At 38.8% G+C, this 20,135-nt stretch overlaps 1 protein-coding gene across 2 annotated transcripts in view; it reads right to left on the reverse strand.

The window, feature by feature from the left end:
• LOC128686188 (uncharacterized) overlaps window positions 1–10,961 on the reverse strand; it is a 40,805-nt gene extending 29,844 nt beyond the window's left edge. The window contains exons 1-5 of one of the 2 annotated variants that reach the window (XM_070083174.1): window positions 10,767–10,961; window positions 8,156–8,200; window positions 5,472–5,726; window positions 2,913–3,164; window positions 1,879–2,013 (exon numbers count right to left, since the gene is read on the reverse strand). In XM_070083174.1, coding sequence (XP_069939275.1) covers window positions 1,879–2,013; window positions 2,913–3,164; window positions 5,472–5,726; window positions 8,156–8,165 — 652 coding nt within the window. In that variant the 5' untranslated portion in view covers window positions 8,166–8,200; window positions 10,767–10,961. Of the gene's footprint in view, window positions 1–1,878; window positions 2,014–2,912; window positions 3,165–5,471; window positions 5,727–8,155; window positions 8,201–10,737 lie in introns of both variants that reach the window. The other variant, XM_070083172.1, reaches the window with a different exon arrangement.
• Window positions 10,962–20,135: the final 9,174 nt, after the last annotated feature.

Below are 20,135 nucleotides of genomic sequence, written 5' to 3' on the forward strand. Positions count from 1 at the left end.
ATCTGCCACATTGCCCCCCTATCCACCCTGTCATATGCCTTTTCCAAATCCATAAATGCCACAAAAACCTCTTTAGCCTTATCTAAATACTGTTCACTTACATGTCTCACTGGTATATTCTTAAATGTTTATACAGTAGTGTACTGTATATTGTAATAAACAGAAGAGGAAATCAGCTCTAATATACATTATTTAGGTATGCAGACTGGTCAGAGAGCCTGTCGTAAGTCCGAGGCGTCGGTAAACAAGTACATCATTAAGTGAGGAGAGGCTGTAGTATGTTGTTTCTGTCCACCAGGAAGACCATCCTCTGCTGGATGGTTTCACTGGAAAGCATTAAAAAAAAAAAAAAAAAAAAAAAAAAAAAAAAAAAAAAAAAAAAAAAAAAAAAAAAAAAAAAAAAAAAAAAAATACCAGTACTGGTTACCTGTCATTAGCACTGGATTCTTCAGTTTGAAATGAGTGCCCCTAGGAGGCTGGGTACCCTCTATACCACCAAGACACTCTTATCCCTTTTTCCCTCAATAGGGGGTGAACTGCAGCTTCTGATTTCACTCTTTCCTCTTTTTATCATCAAGACAGGCTCAGGTGACAATGCAACAGGGCAAAAGAATTAATTGATCAGAAATTTCCTCAAAGTTTAGTTCAAGTGTATTTTCTGTTGCAGCATTTGATCCTCTTATGACTTACTCAATTCCTCTTCACTGTCTAAAAATACTTTTGGTTTGAATTCCTATGCCTTTAGTCTTGGTACTACTCAGTCTTAGAAAGAGCTGTTGAATACTAGCTGAGTGCCACTGAGGTAATTCTTGAAGCTATCGAACTGGTAAAGGTTGTTAACACTAACATATTCTTTAGAAAGCAAGTACAGATCATTCCAGTCAAGAATTCTGCTCTTATTAGGGTACAAGCTATGGAAAGGAAAGCATAACTGTCAAGGTGTACAGACATATATACCCAGCTGAATTCCACCCATTCGCTCTTCACTGGCACAGCATTTTTTATGAGACCATTTATAAAGTCTGCAGAGTATGCCCATAGTCAAACTGGAAGTCCAGACATTTCCTGTTATTTAATGTTGAATTATTTGCTAGCTTTGACAACAGTCAATGGTTTTATGTACATAACATGGCAAAAATTGTCTTTATCAACTGATTCCTCCTATCTAAGGTATACTTGGCAGGACAAAAGATAACAGATACTAGACACCTTCCTGTTTCCACTCTGATGTCGAAATTGCCAGAAATTTAGCCACCCAACATAAGATACCTGTGTTGAAAATCAACTGTGGGATGTCATACACAATATGCTTACTGGATTTTCCACACCCAAATCCATTTTCCATCAACACCACTCCTGCATTACCCCCCTGTTCCCACTCACCACCACCACTGCTTACTCATCCCTCTCTTTGCCTCAACCCACCACCACCACCCATGCATTCCCTCCTTATTCCACCCACAACCATCACCACCCAAACCCACTCTCTCTCTACCTCCACTCACCAACAACACCTTTTTTCTTTCTCCTTACTTTTACCCACCTACTCTCAACCCCTTCTTCCTTTCTTCCCTCTCCCTCTCCTTTCATATAGAACACCTAAATAGATAAATGCCAAAATAAATTGTACAAAAATTAGGGAGCATTAAAAATTCATCCATTATCTGGCATATTAGGAAATCCAGCAAACCCTGCCCTCCATCAGAGCCAGATAATGGGTGACTGATCGAAACAACGGGAGTCTGCAACAAAAATGTACTCACTTTTCTTAAATTTATTTAAAGACAGCTTTTTGTATTGCATTACTGTCATTATGCTAAGGCAATTTGTACTTGAGAAAACTTCAATTTCACTGACAATGAATTGCAAAATACTAACCAGTTTGCCATGATTCATCATCTGGGAAAGTTGAGTTATCCGAGTCCCAAGCAGATATGTTGACTGATGAATAGTAACTGAGAAGAACATTATAACCTCCATCAAGTCTTTGCACCAGCTTAGTTTGACTGATACCTAAAATTTATTCAAGAGACAAAATATGTTAGACAACGACGCCAGGTAATCTGTACTAAATACACATGTATATATATATTAAACTCTCAGTTTAATGGACTTAAGTACAGGACAAAATTGGCTCAGTCAACTGATTGGGAAACAAAAGAAACTCCATGGCTACACAAATGTCTTTTATTGCTACAATCACAGTAAAACAATTTCAAATCTAACATAATCTCCATTACTAACCACCTGCTCTCCACTATTAGTCCATTAAATCAAGAATTCCCTGTTTATAAATGAAGAGAAAGTTTTAAAGATAGTGACTATGTATAACAGGTGTATGAATAACACAGCTAATATGCATTAGTTTTAAATTTTAAGCAACTTTTTGGAGTACTGAGGAAAGTTGTGATATTTAATGTAAAAAATATATGGAAGACATTGGTAGTAATTTTGTATATCTGTTAACTATTTAAGGAAAACAGATTAAAATTTACGCTAACCACATAACCAAAATGGAAACAACCTAATCTATTTTTTTTTTTTCAACAAGTCGGCCGTCTCCCACCGAGGCAGGGTGACCCAAAAAAGAAAGAAAAATCCCCAAAAAGAAAATACTTACATCATTCAACACTTTCACCTCACTCACACATAATCACTGTTTTTTGCAGAGGTGCTCAGAATACAACAGTTTAGAAACATATACGTATAAAGACACACAACATATCCCTCCAAACTGCCAATATCCCAAACCCCTCCTTTAAAGTGCAGGCACTGTACTTCCCATTTCCAGGACTCAATATGTAAACAAAATAAAAAAGCTTTACTTAACCATATTTAAGCAAAACTGTAAACATACAAGTACGTATACAATATTTAATACGGTGGCCCAAGAACATTGCTAAATAACTCACCCATTCCTTCAATCTTTACAGCCCAATCTCTGTCTATCAATCCAAGTTGTCCTTCACAAGGCTGTACATCACATGGTAAGACCCAGAGAAAGGTAGCCACAACTAGAATACCCAACATGATGGAAGCAATGAAGCATGCTCTACGAGCTGGTGACATGGGTGTTGGTGTCCAAATAGTAATTGGTGTATCCAAAACTGTCTTGAGGTCTCCATCTTTGTTATTTAACAATCGGTATTCATTTCCATGCCCTCCTGTTAAATAAAAAAATGTTATAAATACTTACTAACAAACTTTATTTTTCTATAATTTACTATTTTTTCCCATTTCACAATTTACCTTGTAGTACATCTGTTTTGGTATGTGTACATGTTACTATGAGCATCGCTACGGGCAACACCCCAGTGGATGCCTACCCTTCCTCCCTGGTATATCCAAGCTACTGAAAATTGCAAAAACTTTTCTAATATGAAACAATTTCTAATTTATCCCCATTAGCATTTCATCAGTCATGGGATAGGACAGGTCAGATGCAGAATGCAGATCCACAAAGAGTTAAGTAGGGCCAAGTGAGGTTCTGGCCTGACTGGTTAACTAGTCTGTAGGAAATGGTATATTTACTGTAGCCTCATATCCCTAGCATAGTTGTGACAAAACTAACCAGAATTTTCTTGCACAATTTGTGAATTTTGCACGTACTAAATGTTAGTTTGCATCTAATCCCATCCATGAATACAAAATAGCAAATGAGTGATAAGACGTGCAGGGCTGTGTTCAAGCCTGATTAACCACAATTACGGTCAATTTTATATTACTGTGCAGAGAAAATTAACAAAGTTCCATTATACTCGTCACACTGTTCATTTATGATTTAACACATTTTTCAAGGCAATGTCACTCTTCATAAATACTTTACTCTGCACATCACAAGCCTAGCACCAAAAATCCATCATTATGCTATTTCAATGTACAGTAAATCCTCAATTAAACTAATGGACCTTAATATACCTGAGTTCAGAAATACTGGAAGAAATCTACTGGATCAGTTATTTCAGAAACAATAAAGTCCGAAAGTTCACTGGTTATAAAATTGTCCATTAATGTTATAATCACCATTTAAACAATCTTATCTATCCATCACAATCACCATTATTGGCCATCTGCTCCACCCTATTTATCTGTTAAATCAAGGGTTTACTGTGCTGTACATACTATAAAATTAAATACATCACTGAATCCCACTTTCCAGTCTTCTCTCTCTAATCACCCCCTTTCTGAGCACTGCACAGCACTGTGCAGCTCTCACCATAATACTGCTTTCTGTCACTATTTGCTAACATCCCAATGTCCTTATGAACTGCCACACTCCATAATCATTGAGCCAGGAATCTTCAATAAACACTTTTAGCAAGCCAGCTCACACAGCTAGTCGAACTCAGCCATAACTGCTTAATCCTGCCCCACACACTCTTGAGACAAAATCTATTAATTGTTGCTTTGTAACCAACATAATATTACCAAATCCATTAAATATGTTTCTTGACCTAACTAATTATTAATTAAAAATTACACATTCTTTTTCAAAATTGCAAATAACTAATTCATTTACATACATAACCTGAAATGACTAGTAGTAATTTTGTTGTTGAAAGTGTACAAAAAGTTATCAATAAAATTAATATATAAATATATATCCTATGTAGTAGGCTGGTAGACAGCAACCGCCCAGGGAGGTACTACCGTCCTGCCAAGCGAGTGTAAAACGAAAGCCTGTAATTGTTTTACATGATGGTAGGATTGCTGGTGTCTTTTGTCTGTCTCATAAACATACAAGATTTCAGGTATGTCTTGCTACTTCTACTTACACTTAGGTCACACTACACATACATGTACAAGCATATATATACACACCCCTCTGGGTTTTCTTCTATTTTCTTTCTAGTTCTTGTTCTTGTTTATTTCCTCTTATCTCCATGGGGAAGTGGAATAGAATTCTTCCTCCGTAAGCCATGCGTGTTGTAAGAGGCAACTAAAATGCCGGGAGCAAGGGGCTAGTAACCCCTTCTCCTGTATATATTACTATATGTAAAAGGAGAATCTTTCATTTTTCCTTTTGGGCCACCCTGCCTCGATGGGATACGGCCGGTGTGTTGAAAGAAGAAAGATAAATATACATAAAATTCTCCATGGGGAAGTAGAAAAGAATTCATCCTTAAGCCATGCATGTTGTAAGAGGCAACTAAAATGCTAGGATCAAGGGGCTAGTAGCCCCTTCTCCTTCATAAATTGCTAAATTTAAAAAGGAAAACACTCTCATTTTTCTTTTTAGGTCAATATACCCTTGCCTCGGTGGGATAAGACCGGTGCACTGAAAAATATACATATAAAAAAGTACATTATTAACATTTATCACAATTTTTAAGAGTTAAGAGAAACGAGTAGATAATGTCATTCATCATAAGTATTTTAGCATGAAGAAATTAAATTTATGTAAAGCATACAGTACGTACTGTATTGTTATGCTAAAGACCAGTGTAATATTATTGTTACAAGTGCTATACCTATGTGATTTTGTCCATTTAAATTTGCCTCTTCATGGTGTGTGAGTGTACGGTGCTTGCTACTACTAAATATTTCTTCTTCATCACTATCTTCCATTGGTTCATCCTCTTCCTCTTCCTCCTCTTCTTCCTCCTCTTCATCTTCTTCTTCCATCACATTCAACCCATCCTCTAATTCCTCCTCCTCCTCTTCTATGCATACTCCATCAGTTTCTGCTTCATCTTGGACAAGCAGAGTATAATGGTTGTTGCTTCCTAAATAATAAAACAGAACAATGTAACTCTTGTAATTTTTCTCTGTTCTACCTAAAACAACATTCTAAAATTGTTTTAAATGCTTGACTAGCTATGAGTGGCTAAAGTTTTGTTCTGGCAGAACTGTCAACTCTATCAGATGCTTGAATTGTCCAAATGAGTAAATCAAACTCTAATCAGAAGTTTTTGCTTATTGAATACTAGTTACAGTAGCTGACATATATTCAATATCTTTTCAAACTAATACATGATAAAATGAAGACATATATAATTATCAATACTAAATGCAAAGTTAATAGCACATGTCAAAATTATTTACACATTTACTTTATTCTCTATGGGAAAGTGGAGAAGAATCCTCCCTCCATAATGCATGCATGTCGTAAGAGACAGATAAAATGCTAGGAGCAGGGGACTAGTAATCCCTTTTCTTGTAAAAATTACTAAATGTAAAAAGAAGAAAACTTCTTTTATGGGTCACCCTGCCTTGGTGGGAGATGGCCATTGTGTTAAAAAAGATAATGTACTTTATTGCAAAATATACTACACACTTATTCATTCCCCAGAGTTATTTTTCTAAGCCTCCATTGGCTTTGATATGGAAGAGGCACTTACTACATAGCTATTTAATGGATTGCTCAGAAGAAATATTTGACCATTTCCCAATGAAATAACCTCTCTTTCTTTGAACTGTGCAGCTTGCATTTGTGAACTGCTTTTTTTTTTCATTTCATACTGCAAATTTTGCACAGGAATGAGGTCTGGAGGTTGTGATGGCCAAACAAGGACATTGATTTTAAGTTCCATTAATTAACCATTTAGTCACATATTTATACAGAGGAACCTCAGTTTTCGTCATTAATTCATTCCAGAAAGTCTGATGAAAGCCAAATTCGACAAAAATTGAAGCAATATTTCCCATAAGACATAATGTAAATCCAAATAATTGGTTCCAGACACCCAAAAGCATTAACAAAAAGTATATTTTATAGAGAATAACTATAGTTTTACATACAGAAAACAATGAGAAATAAATATAAAGGAGTAATGAAATGGATAAATGAACAATTAACATCACATTTACCTTTACTGAAGACTCTTGTTGGTGTATGGAAGATGGCGAGGAGGGAAGAGGGAGGAGAGGTTATCTCTACCACCATCACTAACACAATCACTACCACCCTTAATCACTACCACAATAACTACCATTCTCTACCACCAACACAACCACTAACACCCTCTACCACCATCACAACCACCCTCTACCACCATCACTACCACCCTCTACCTTTGTAGAGTGGTAGTGATATTTCTCCACAAAACGTTGCAACTTATTCCACTTTCGTACCTTGCTACAAGTTCTTTCTTGAACTCTATCGTGTTTCTAACCTTCTTTATCAAAGGGCTGGCACTCAGAACTTTCTTTGGCCCCATGGAGGCTTATTCAGCAGTTGCATACAATAAACAAGCACTAAAAGCAATGGATTATTACGAAATGTTTTGGATGAACGCGCAGGGTAATGCTTACTCAATGAGAAACAAAGCCAGACTGACTCAGAATGAGTGGGATGCTTTTTGTGGGCGCAGCAGGCAGACACATTCGATACGGCGGACCACTGTCAACTCAACGAAAACCAAGGTGATGAACGAAAATCAAGACAAATTTTGACGAAAAAAGTCGTCCAAACCCAAATTCAACGAAAACCAGGGCAAACAAAAACTGAGGTTCCACTGTATATGGGTCAAGTTAACATCATCCTGGTAAGATATTATACATTTGTAATCAAGCTTGAAATAGGGTGCCAGACTATTTTTTTTTTTTTGCTAAAAGAGTTGAGTATATTTTGGAATCCCTCCATCCTTCAATTATAACAATAAATGGTAATTATAGTGCAACCCACAGCAACACATCTACCATCATGCTTCAAAATTGATATGACATTTTATTTTTATTTTTATACATGACTTTTACAGGCTAACAGTTGTTATCCTACCTCAGCTCATTTCAAAGATTCAACCCTATCTGCAATATACTACCACCCCCCAGAATGCAACCCACACCAGTCGGTTAACACTGCTAGGTGAACAAGGACAGCGGGTGTTAGGAAACACGCCCAACATTTCCACCCGTACCTTTTGTCTAGACATAAAACTTAATTTTTGGTGCCATAAATACTACTTATCATGAATGTGAGATACAGCACAATCAACAATTACTCAGTAAAAGTGGATAAGCACTAGTAAACATTCAGCGACCTAAGATTATACGAAGTACTATAGCAGCTGTAAATCATTAAACTTTCATTAAATTTAACAATATGCCACACTTGTATATTTACACATGTGTAGTAAACTAACATAGTAGTTTAAAAATCTATTTTTTATTTACAACTAAGTAAATATACTGTACTGAAATTTATATAAACTACCTTTATTCATGTAGTCAGCTCTCACAGACAAAAGAGCAGATGAATCTGAAACATAAACTGCAATTTGAATATGATACAAGGAATCTGACATAGTAAAGCATGAAATATGTAAAAAAAAAACTGCAAGTGAATCTAGACTGATTCAGGTATTACCTAAACAAAAAGAGATAAATTGTTAAAGTTAATAATACTGAATCTGATTATTATTATTATAATGAATAAGAAGCGCTAAACCACAAACCATACAGCACTGCATACTGAATCAGATTATTATTATTATTATAATCAAAAAAGAAGCGCTAAGCCACAAGGACTATACAGCAATATACTGAATCAGAACCCTTGCCAATATCATGTGAAGTTCCACAAGACAGTATCTTGGGGCCCCATCTATTGTTGAGCTATGTAGATGATGTGCCCATTAGTGAGAGACAAACTCTTACTGTTTGCTGAAAACAGTACTATCTTAGTGTAAGATAAAAATTCAAAAGATATAGTCCATATGCTATTTTCTCAACACAAGTCATGTAGCCAATGGTAAGTAGATGACAAATTTTCTCTGCATCTCAGGAACATTGATGCAATACTACTCAGATCAAAATGAAAATTGAATTGAAGTATAATTTTACTGTAATGTATAGAAAGGAACCCATCTTAACAGTAATCCCCATTTGAGTATTGAACAAGTTCTTCTCAACCAATTTTCTGTTTGGTTGGCTGTTATCACTAATCATCATAGGCCCCCATGGTGACTTTATACAAATAATACAAAAAAACACCAAAAAAATGCCAAGAAACTCGAAATGGTTTACGGCAAAGTTCTGGCAGGTCGTATTTGTTTAGTCGAGCGCTGAGCTTTGTTCGAGTAGGGAGCTGGTCGTATACCAAGGTTCTACTGTACTTGCAACAGAGCACATTTCAGCTCAAACAGATGGAGATATAATAGCATAAAACACCATAAGATACAAATGCATTATAACATGGTGCTTTATTGATGACATTTTACCCACACAGTGGGCTTGATAACATCATACTGCATGAGCAAAATGCCATCAAAATGACCATGTGATGCTACATTGGTCTTTTATTTTCAGATGAAAGAATTGACATATCATTGGTGATGTCATTTCTATTCTTGGCTGTTTCAACATTCAATAATTATCACAAACTAACTGTAACAATACAAAGTTAATAATAATAATATCTTTATTTACTTCAAGTACATGTACAAGGTATACAGACCCAGCTGACATCAATGACATACTACTATACAGAAAGCCGCTTGTTATACTGAGCATTTCGGGCAAATTAGGTCAGTGTCCCAGGATGCGACCCACACCAGTCGACTAACACCCAGGTACCATTTTACTGATGGGTGAACATAGACAACAGGTGTAAAGAAACACGCCCAATGTTTCTACCCTGGCTGGGAAGCAAACCCAGACCCTGGCATATACATGTGAATAAATAAGAAACAAACAGTAAAAATTCAAAGGATAAATGTTGATATGGAGTTCACGGGCAAAATTTTGAGTTTAGTGATAAGTTTATGGCTAACCATTTATGTGAGTTCTCCAATGTCAAATGAAGGGTCCAATGGAAACAGCTATATTTTCAGGAAAGACCCATTCTTTAACCCCCCAAAAAATAACCCAGTCTAACCTAGATTTAGAGGTTAATTCTAGGGTAACCTTTTTTGAGGGGAATCACAAATAGCCCTGTCTAACCTAGATTTAGAGGTTAATTCTGGGTTAACTTTTTGGGGGGGAAAATCACAAAAGAAAGTTTGCTTCCAATAGATCCAAAGCATAACTGGGCAGTAGTTTACGACTACTAATCAGCAGAACTCGGGCATACAACCTATTTACACCACAGAATAAGTATTTCTTGTGCAAACTGTTATTTTGGGAGACATTAGCAAATATAGTATACATTTATTTTGGCAGCTCAGCACATCCAGGATAATCAAACAGTGTTGTTGTGTCACACACCTCACTGAACATAAAGATGCATATGTACTGATGACAGAATAAGGTTATGATCAGTTGAGTTTCAATAAGTTAGGCTGCAGCTTTACCACTTGCACAGCAAAATACCTCAAATGTAAAACCAACTTAATATTGCACAATGCAAATTTAGTCGCAAAAATCTGTTGAAAAGCAGTCATCTATTATTACTCCCATTCATAACCTAATAAATATTGGAGAATTTACATAAAACTAGAGCCCCTCAACTTGATATTAGCCAAAATAAGTCCCACTATGACTTACCTATATATCTAATCCTAGGTTAAATAATTTATCAACAAAGCGTATAAATAAAAAGGATGTGCTTATCAGCACCATTGTATATTAATAAATACTGTCTGTTAAACCATATGCATTGTTAAACTTAAGTATTATTATTATTTTCAAGGGGAGGAGCTAAACCCGTTGGGGTCATACAGCATCTGGAGAACTGGAGGAAATCTGTGATGCAAGGGGAAGGCAATTCAACTGCCTTGGCTCAAGAGCCCTTCACCAGCAACAAGTTAAATCTTTAGAGAACTTAGAATCATAAACCACCAATTTGCAAAAAAACACCTGTAAATTTCAATTATTTCTCCACAGACTGTGTAGTTTGAGGTTCCTTCTGTCGATCTTCTGCTGCTTCTTCTAAGTATGAGTCAGTGATATCATTCCCTTGCTCAAGACATAATAGCCATGAACATCAGCTTATCAGCTGCTGGCTGCTCTCCCAGCTGCTGGCTTCTCTCCCAGCTGTTTACTTCTCTCCCAGCTGTTTACTTCCCCTCGCCAGACACACAGAAAATATTCTCTTTCTGTTAAGGATAAACTTCACTAGAAATAATCAGTTTCATTTAGAACAGAAATCAGTAGCGAGTGGTATTTCATTTTTGGAATTGTGTAAAGAGTTAAACCTGTGTGGATCGTTCAGTGTAATGAGTGTAATGTAAAAGGACATAAGTGCATTTAATGTGACATTTTATTGTGGCAACGTTTCGCTCTCCAGGAGCTTTGTCAAGCCGTTACAAACAGGACTTGGACACAGAGGGTATATATAGGCTGAGAGTGAGGTGTAATACTAGTGGTAGTAGTAGTAGTAGTAGTAGTAGTAATATAAGTAGTAGTACTAGTAATACAATATGGTAGAACAATTACTACTACTACTACTTATATCACTACTACTACCACTAGTATTACACCTCACTAAATAACAAAGAAAGGCACAATACCGTGACTGGAACGATACACAAATAACCCGCGGGTTATTTGTGTATTACACCTCACTCTGAGCCTATATATACCCTCTGTGTCCATGTACTGTTGCACTTGTTGCACAAGTGTCTTAACTTTCATCTTGTCGGTATTGTATACCTGTCTTGCACAACTTGTCAGGCACTGCAACATCATGGTATCTTGATTCAGAGGACATCTACATGACCTTCACGACTTCTACAACTAGCCCATCAATTTGGGAAGGACCTACTTCCACTGGGGAATCCCGCCTACCAGTGACTATGCCCTCGTCTGCTACACGTCTCTCTTCACTGACGCCTATATAAGCGCCAGTCTCCTTACCTGTGACCTTTAATAAAGCTCTTGTACCATGCGATTCACGCTTTGCCGACCCCCTTCCTCCTTCCAGTCCCTTAGTTGCGCTCGAACTCCTGAATCGCCTTCAGCTTAGCTACTGGGTTAAGCCCTGGTTCTTTCCCTCTTACAATAACCCTTCCTCTAACCAACCTATTCTTCCTCTATCCCCACTCACCCCTTCTTGGGGTCTTACCTAGAATCTATCGCTATCGCCTGTGCTTCAGAATCTCTACAACCACGGTTCCCCTCAAGGAAGGTTCCTTGATGTTGGTGAGGGGCTCTTGATTTAGGAAATTGGATCTGTGCTCCAGTTCCCCGAATTAAGCCTGAATGCCTTCCACATCCCCCCCCCCCAGGCGCTGTATAATCCTCCGGGTTTAGCGCTTCCCCTTGATTATAATAATAATAATAATCTACAACCACGGTGTTGTAAACACCACCTCCAAGGCTGAGGGACTGATTACCTCATCTTTTGTATATAGTTAAATAACAAAAAGGCACAATACCGTGACTGGAACGATACTCAAATAACCCGCACATAAAAGAGAGAAGCTTACGACGACGTTTCGGTCCGACTTGGACCATTGACAAAGTCACACTGGATGGCGAAACGTTTACAATAAAGATAACCAGATGTTGCACAAGTGTCTTAACTTTCATCTTGTCGGTATTGTATACCTGTCTTGCACAACTGTTTGTAATGGCTTGACAAAGCTCCTGGAGAGCGAAACGTTGCCACAATAAATGTCACATTAGTTGCACGTGTGTCCTTTTACTTTACATATTGTCGGTAATTCTACCAACTTATATACAATGTAATAAGTGATGAAGGCTGGAGCCTCCGTCCCTGAAGGGCGAGACAGATGCAATGTATTAACAGTCAAGACTAATACATCACACAAAAATATGTAATGTACAGTAATAAAAGTTGCGAGGAAAGGCTAGAAATATTTAAAGACTTCTCGACAGAAAAATAGTTTTGTGTTAGAGGTAATATCAGACTTTACCCTGACTTGGTTCAAGTTGAAGGTGTACCACAAAGATGAATACTTACCAGTACCCCAATAATAATAACAATGTCTTTATTTACTACAAGTTCAAGGTATACAGGCCAAGCTGACATCAATGACATACTACTATATAGAAAGCCCCTTATTATGCTCAGCATAACAAGCGGCTTTCTATATAGATCAGTTTTGTATATATTTTGGTAGAATTACCGACAATATGTAATGTAAAAGGACACAAGTGCAACTAATGTGACATTTTATTGTGGCAACGTTTCGCTCTCCAGGAGCTGTGTCAAGCTTTGTCAAGGAAACGTTTCGCCACAAATGGCGAAACGTTTCCTTTAATAAATAAAGGATGGATAATGAGAACCTTCAAAACTAGGGAGGCCAAGCCCATGATGACACTCTTCAGGTCACTTGTTCTATCTAGGCTGGAATATTGCTGCACTCTAACAGCACCTTTCAAGGCAGGTGAAATTGCCGACCTAGAAAATGTACAGAGAACTTTCACGGCGCGCATAACGGAGATAAAACACCTCAATTACTGGGAGCGCTTGAGGTTTCTAAACCTGTATTCCCTGGAACGCAGGAGGGAGAGATACATGATTATATACACCTGGAAAATCCTAGAGGGACTAGTACCGAACTTGCACACGAAAATCACTCACTACGAAAGCAAAAGACTTGGCAGACGATGCACCATCCCCCCAATGAAAAGCAGGGGTGTCACTAGCACGTTAAGAGACCATACAATAAGTGTCAGGGGACCGAGACTGTTCAACTGCCTCCCAGCACACATAAGGGGGATTACCAACAGACCCCTGGCAGTCTTCAAGCTGGCACTGGACAAGCACCTAAAGGCAGTTCCTGATCAGCCGGGCTGTGGCTCGTACGTTGGTTTGCGTGCAGCCAGCAGCAACAGCCTGGTTGATCAGGCGCTGATCCACCAGGAGGCCTGGTCACAGACCGGGCCGCGGGGGCGTTGACCCCCGAAACTCTCTCCAGGTAAACTCCAGGTAAACTGTACATGTCTTTTTCCACATCTAATAAAATAAGTAAATAAAATATTTATTTATTTGCTAAGGTTACAATGTACGTTTACATATCAGTATGATTGGAGCAAAGAAAGCCACTATCATGCTAAGGCATTTCGGGCAGATTTAACCTAATACTTATACACTACTTAAGTCTAGACAGGTGAAGAATGGTCGGTATCACCATACCATTTCTTCAACGTCCCTAATGTTTTTCTCTTCCGGAGGAGATTCAAACCCTGGACCTCAGTGAGTGAGCTGATAGATTTTGCCACCGAAGTGGCTAGTTTATTGTGCACCCCATATCCATCCTGTGGACGGTAGCGCAAGAGCATATGGATACACAAAAGGCCCAGGAACTAGGCCCCAAAAGGGTTAACAGCTGTAGATATATATAAATAAAAAAAGCCCATATGTATGAACTGAGTGAGTGATATCGAACTACGAAACACCTTAGACACCACCAATGGAAATAAGTCACTTTGTCTGATTATTCTGGATTATCCTAAGTAATTTATGTAACTGTATATGTACCTGTACATAAATACATTTACTTCTCTTGTCCATCAATATCTGTAAACGATTTTGCTACTGCTTGTGCTGGTAGAGTCAACTCGTAATGGGTTCTTTACAAGTCGATGTATGAAAATTGAGACATGTGCAACATCTGAGTATCTTTATTGTAGACGTTACGCCATCCAGTGGCTTTATCAATACAGATTCTAGGACATAATTTGAAGACAGTAGAACTATATACAAAAGATGAGGTAATTAGTCACTCAGCTTTGGAGTTGGTGTGAAGAGCACCGTAGTCTTGTGGAATGTTTGGTCTGAACGACAAGTGAACCTCTTACCATGTCTACATTCTACTGTCTTCCAATTATGTCCTAGAATCTGTATTGATGAAGCCACTGGATGGCGAAACGTCTACAATAAAGATATCCAGATGTTGCACATGTGTCTTAACTTTCATACATTCTTTTAGGCAATGAAGCGCTGTCACGTAAATTGCTGATTAGATTTGCATTGACGAGCAGATATACAGTGCCAATGAGTGTAGTTAATGCTATATAAAGAATGCCTGATTATTAACTTTTATCTGGGAACAAACAGAACATGGGATGGAGACTGGAGAGTACTTCGTTGACATTCCGAATTAAGACAAGATGGCGTCTTGAAGTGCATGCACAGTTTCTCCGCGAACAAACTGATCTTTCAAGACTCGGATGACTTGTCAATGGACACTTAAAACGATGGACAATAGCCTCACAATCGACAGAACTTTGAGGAAAGCTTAATGTTTAGTGCACAACACAAACAAAAAACTCGCCCACGGACTCTTGACTAGCCCGGTAACGAGGAAGGTCATTAAGTGATAGGCTTGAGGCCTGAAAACCTTCCATATAAACTTCACAGAAAATTGTAGGTTGTAATACCAAAAATATATTGAAAACGACTAGGTACGTGGATTTTTGGATTAAACAGAGGGCTCTTGGCTCAGTACCCGACTACTCAACACAGGGCTCAAACACAATGATGAGGGGCCAGATGGCCTCAGCTGACTGTAGTACATAATTTTTTTTCAGTGGAACGCACAGGGACTGCACCAAGACCTTGATCGCGGGCACAGAATAGCTGAATTAGATCGACATCTTGAGATCCTCAGATGGGTTATCTTAAGATTAAGACCTGTGTCAGGACGCAGTTCCTGACGAATCAGTCGAACAACAAATCTTGGCTCAGTGATAGTGTCTCACAGCCGAAGGACCTGGATTCGATCTTGAAGTGGGTGGAGATGTGGGTATTTCCTTACACAAGCTGCTCCTGTTTACCTAGGTGTTAATCGACTGTTGTGGGTCGCATCTTGGAGAGAAAAGAGTAATATATTTAGGGCCAGGTTTAGGAATGATCTGAGGTAGTATAATGGCTCTTAAGAGTCGATAATCATTGACGATTATAAACAGAAGTATGTAATAAAAATGACGAAAATGCTTCATATAAAGACGCAATGCATAGAACCTCCTGTATCTAATATGGACACACCATCAGGGGGGAGTGGTACCTTGATTATTACAACCCAGGCACAATAAGGCCTGTTATCCTGGGTGTAAAGGGGAGCAAGGAGCAGAACAAACACAGCTGAATAGCTTTGAAATATATTTTCCTTCACCAAGAGCGATAGCAAGTATTTACACGTATGTACACTATATATGGTTGGAAATGTATGTGTACAACACGGTTAGTCAAAGGCCAAGACAGCCTGGAGACAGAATCAACAACCGTGTTAAACCAGCTCTAGAATGGAAATGACAAGGGTAGACAGGTGAGTGGTGACCACGACACCTCCACAATTGCCAGACCCACCTTCTCATTGACTGAACCTAGGTACTGATCGAACTATGGTGCCCCATCATTCGACCCTTAGTACTGGTTCGCTGGTTGGGGAGGTAGCCTTTCAATGAAGGTGTGTACATGCGCCGAATAAAGGTTATGTACTCTTTGCATGCCACAATGATGGTCACGGGTTCTTTATCTGAATTGGAACCCTCCCTCCCTCTGACCAAATCTGATTACGTCCCATTTCTTAACTGATATATGAGCCCTATGATTACATATCCCCTCCATAATAATAATAATAATAATACTAGAGACGAAAATAGGTATTCATCATAATGTAAATTATAAACAAAAAGTTTCACTAGTTGTGAACGAAACAAGAACCTAGTATCAGTCAGTTTTAAGGTATAGCCTCTCGCAGTCAGCCAATTTCACCGTTGTCATTTATCGTTGGGAATTTAAAATGAAACAAAATTAAGCGTAATTTCTTAATATGATGTCTTCTCTAGCGATCAATATATGTCATGGTTTCCCTGCAGTTTATTGTAATTTGCATGCAGTTATACCTAACATTTTATTATTAAATTCGTTTTGTTCATGTAAGTGAATTAATTGAATTCGTTCTTATATAATTATGAATTTAACTTAATTTTTAAAGGGGGTGGACTGGTAAGCCAGTGCAAGGTCTCGGTCAGATGACCGACAGCTCCATCTAAGGGTCATCATATGACTAAGACTCGCGTCAGGAAACACTTGTCCTGTTTCCTGACGAATCTTAGCTGACCCAACCTGCGTTCTTATTTTAGCCTGTAATCACGCATAGTATTTATGTTGCTTTTATTATATACCCATTGCAATGTTAAATTACCTATACGGGTTTAGCGCTTACTGTGAATATAATGACAATAATTTATAATAATCTGTTACCATACCCTTTCTGGAGGAGGAAGTACCCAAAGTATTAAATTATTATTATTATTATTATTATTATTATTATTATTATTATTATTATTATTATTATTATTATTATTATTATTATTATTATTATTATTACACTAACGAGGAAGCGCTAAACTTCCATGGATCACAGTTGTTATCGTGGGTTTTGTGTGTGTATCCAGGCGGAGGATGAGTGATAAGGCTTCGGAGGCTATGTTGCTTTATTTGGGTTCTTGGTACACAGGCAGTATGTTTAAGTGCCCTGGGGCGACCCAGAGTGCCATGCCCGCCAGGGAGAGGGGAGTGGAGCCATTGACTCTAGGAGAGAGAAGCAGGCCTGGGTAAGCTTACCTAGAGACCTGCCCTCTGGTGGAAACTTTGGAAATTAGCCATGTAGGGTTACTGTCTACACAGCTCCTAGGCGAATGGGAGGCCGTCAGATTAATTCTGATGAGGACACTAGAACGCTACAGGAAGGTTATGCTGCGCAATTCTGGTCACCGTATTACATAATGAACATAAATGCGCTGAAAAACATGCAGAGAAGAATGACAAAGTTGATCCCATTTATCAGAAATCATTCCTACAAGGATAGACTGAGGGCTCTGAATCTGCACTCTCTAGAAAGACGTAGAATTAGGGAAGATACGACTGAGGTGAATAAACGGGAAGCAGGAATAAATAAATTGGATGTCAATAACGTGCTGTAAATCTTTAACTAGACAGGACTCTCAGCAATGGGTTCTAGATGGAAACACTTATATTTAGAAAGGATATAGGAAAGCATTGGTTTGGTAACAGAGTTGTGGATGAGTGGAACAAACTCCCGAGTAGTGTCATCGAAGCGAAAGCCTTAAGTAGTTTTAAAAATAGGGTAGACAAGAACATGAGTGGGCGTGGGTGGGAGTGAGTTGGACCTGCCTAGCATGGGCACAGTGCTCTTTCCTTCCTATGTTCTTATCACGACATCATAATAACATGACCGCAGACAAGTAAATAAGTTTATTCAGGTATACATAAATTCAGTTACATAGACTATCATACATAGCAGCATATGTGTAAAGTACCTAGGATAACCCAAAAAAGTCAGAGTGACTTATTTTCACTGGGGACAAACCAGGGAACGAGTGGGGGTTTGAACCTATGGCAAGTGAATTTTAGGACTCGCTCGCCATGGGATCAAACTCCACCCGTTCTCTAGTATATTGTTATGTCTAATCAGATTCATTATAAGGAGGGGAGGTCAGGTCCAGTTCTACATATTAAGAGCCGCTCACCGGCATCAAGGAACCTCCTTTGAGGAGTCGAAAGATCACAGATATGTAATGGGTCCAGAGACTAGACTCCATGGCATATTTGAAGTATGAGGTAAAACTTTTAGAATCCTTACCAGGATTGTTTAACTGTTACAATGGTTCCGGGTTCCAGGTGTGTAAGAGTGCCAGAGGGAGTTAAGTTATGGGACTTATTAAAACTCTTAGTGCTGATGGTATACAAAACGAGTAATACCAGGGTCGTTTGTCTCAACACTGAACTGCAGTTTCTCGTTTATTAATAATCTCGAGTGTGGATACCTGTTAATTCCTGTGACTTACTATAATTACCTGAGGTATGCACCTCTTTCTGTGAAACAAAATTAGTTAACTAGTAAACATTTTTTTACGCTGACGCATTGCCTCTGAAGTGTGGTACGGCGTGTGAGCCAGAACGAGGAAAAACATGCCAAATGTATTAAAAATATCTATGTAGTTTCACCGACCTTATTAGCAATAAAATGTAAATTATTTCATGTCAAACTTCCGAGAATTGAATAAAAATTATTATATTTAATGGGAAACGATAAATGCGTGGGGGTCATATACCGCTTGGCGAATGGGAGAAAATCAAGTTCGGTCTGAGGCGAAAGATAAATACAATTCCTTGGATCAAGAGCCCGCCATCAACATCAAGGAATCTTCCTTTAGGGGTGAATCCTACAGGTGATATGTAGCTTATCAGAGAGTTCGGCTAACAACCAAAAAATACCGATACTGATTCCCTAGCGAGACGAGATGTATGGGCAAGTCTGCTGCCCCTGTTCACTTTACAGTAATTAGGTACCTAGAAGTTAGTTATTGACTGTTGTGGGTCGCGTCTCAGGAGAGGGCTTCGTTGGATTAACAAAAAAAGGCACAATACCGTGACTGGAACGATACACAAATAACCCGCACATAGAAGAGAGGACCTTACGAAACGTCGTCGTAAGCTCCTCTCTTCTATGTGCGGGTTATTTGTGTTTCGTTGGATTATCCTGAAAAAGAATTTTCATGGATTTAATTAATCCTAAGGTTTCTTACATCTTCGTTGTCTTCCTGCTTTCTTCTTCTTCTTCTTCTTCTTATTCCTCCTCCTCCTCTTCCTCCTCCTCTCCCTCATTCTCCTCCTCCTCCTCACGCTTCATTACGGAAACAGTTTCCTGGCTGAGACAAGATGAACAAGGAAATCACGACCATAGTTGTCCCAATGAAGACACGTATACACAGTTCAAGACGTTTATTGCGGAAACGTTTGGCCAAAAAGAAGCCATTTGTGGCGAAACGTTTCCTTAATAAATGTCCTGAACTACTCGTACGTGTCTTTATCTACATAGTGTCGGTATCACCATATCTTTCCTGTCACAGATGTGCCAAGTTAAATCGGTGTCCCCAGGCACCAGTGCCGGTCTCCAGGTACCACTGCGTAGGTCCCCAGGTACCACTGTGTAGGTACCCGGATACCACTGTGTAGGTCCCCGGGTACCAGTATGTAGGTCCCCAGGTATTACCATGCCAGACCCTAGGCTAATCCTTAGGTACTGTTAGGCCGGTCCTTAAGTATCACCAGGTACTGATGAACTAGTCATCAGGTACCACTGCGCCAGTCCTCACGTACCAATTGGCTAGTCCCCACGTACCAATTGGCTAGTCCCCACGTACCAATTGGCTAGTCCCCACGTACCAATTGGCTAGTCCCCACGTACCAATTGGCTAGTCCCCAGGTACAGTTGTATATCGCAATGAACACCACCTTGATGTTGCCTGGCTGG

The sequence above is a fragment of the Cherax quadricarinatus genome, chromosome 9 (genome assembly GCF_038502225.1).
Source record: "Cherax quadricarinatus isolate ZL_2023a chromosome 9, ASM3850222v1, whole genome shotgun sequence".
Taxonomy (NCBI): domain Eukaryota; kingdom Metazoa; phylum Arthropoda; class Malacostraca; order Decapoda; family Parastacidae; genus Cherax; species Cherax quadricarinatus.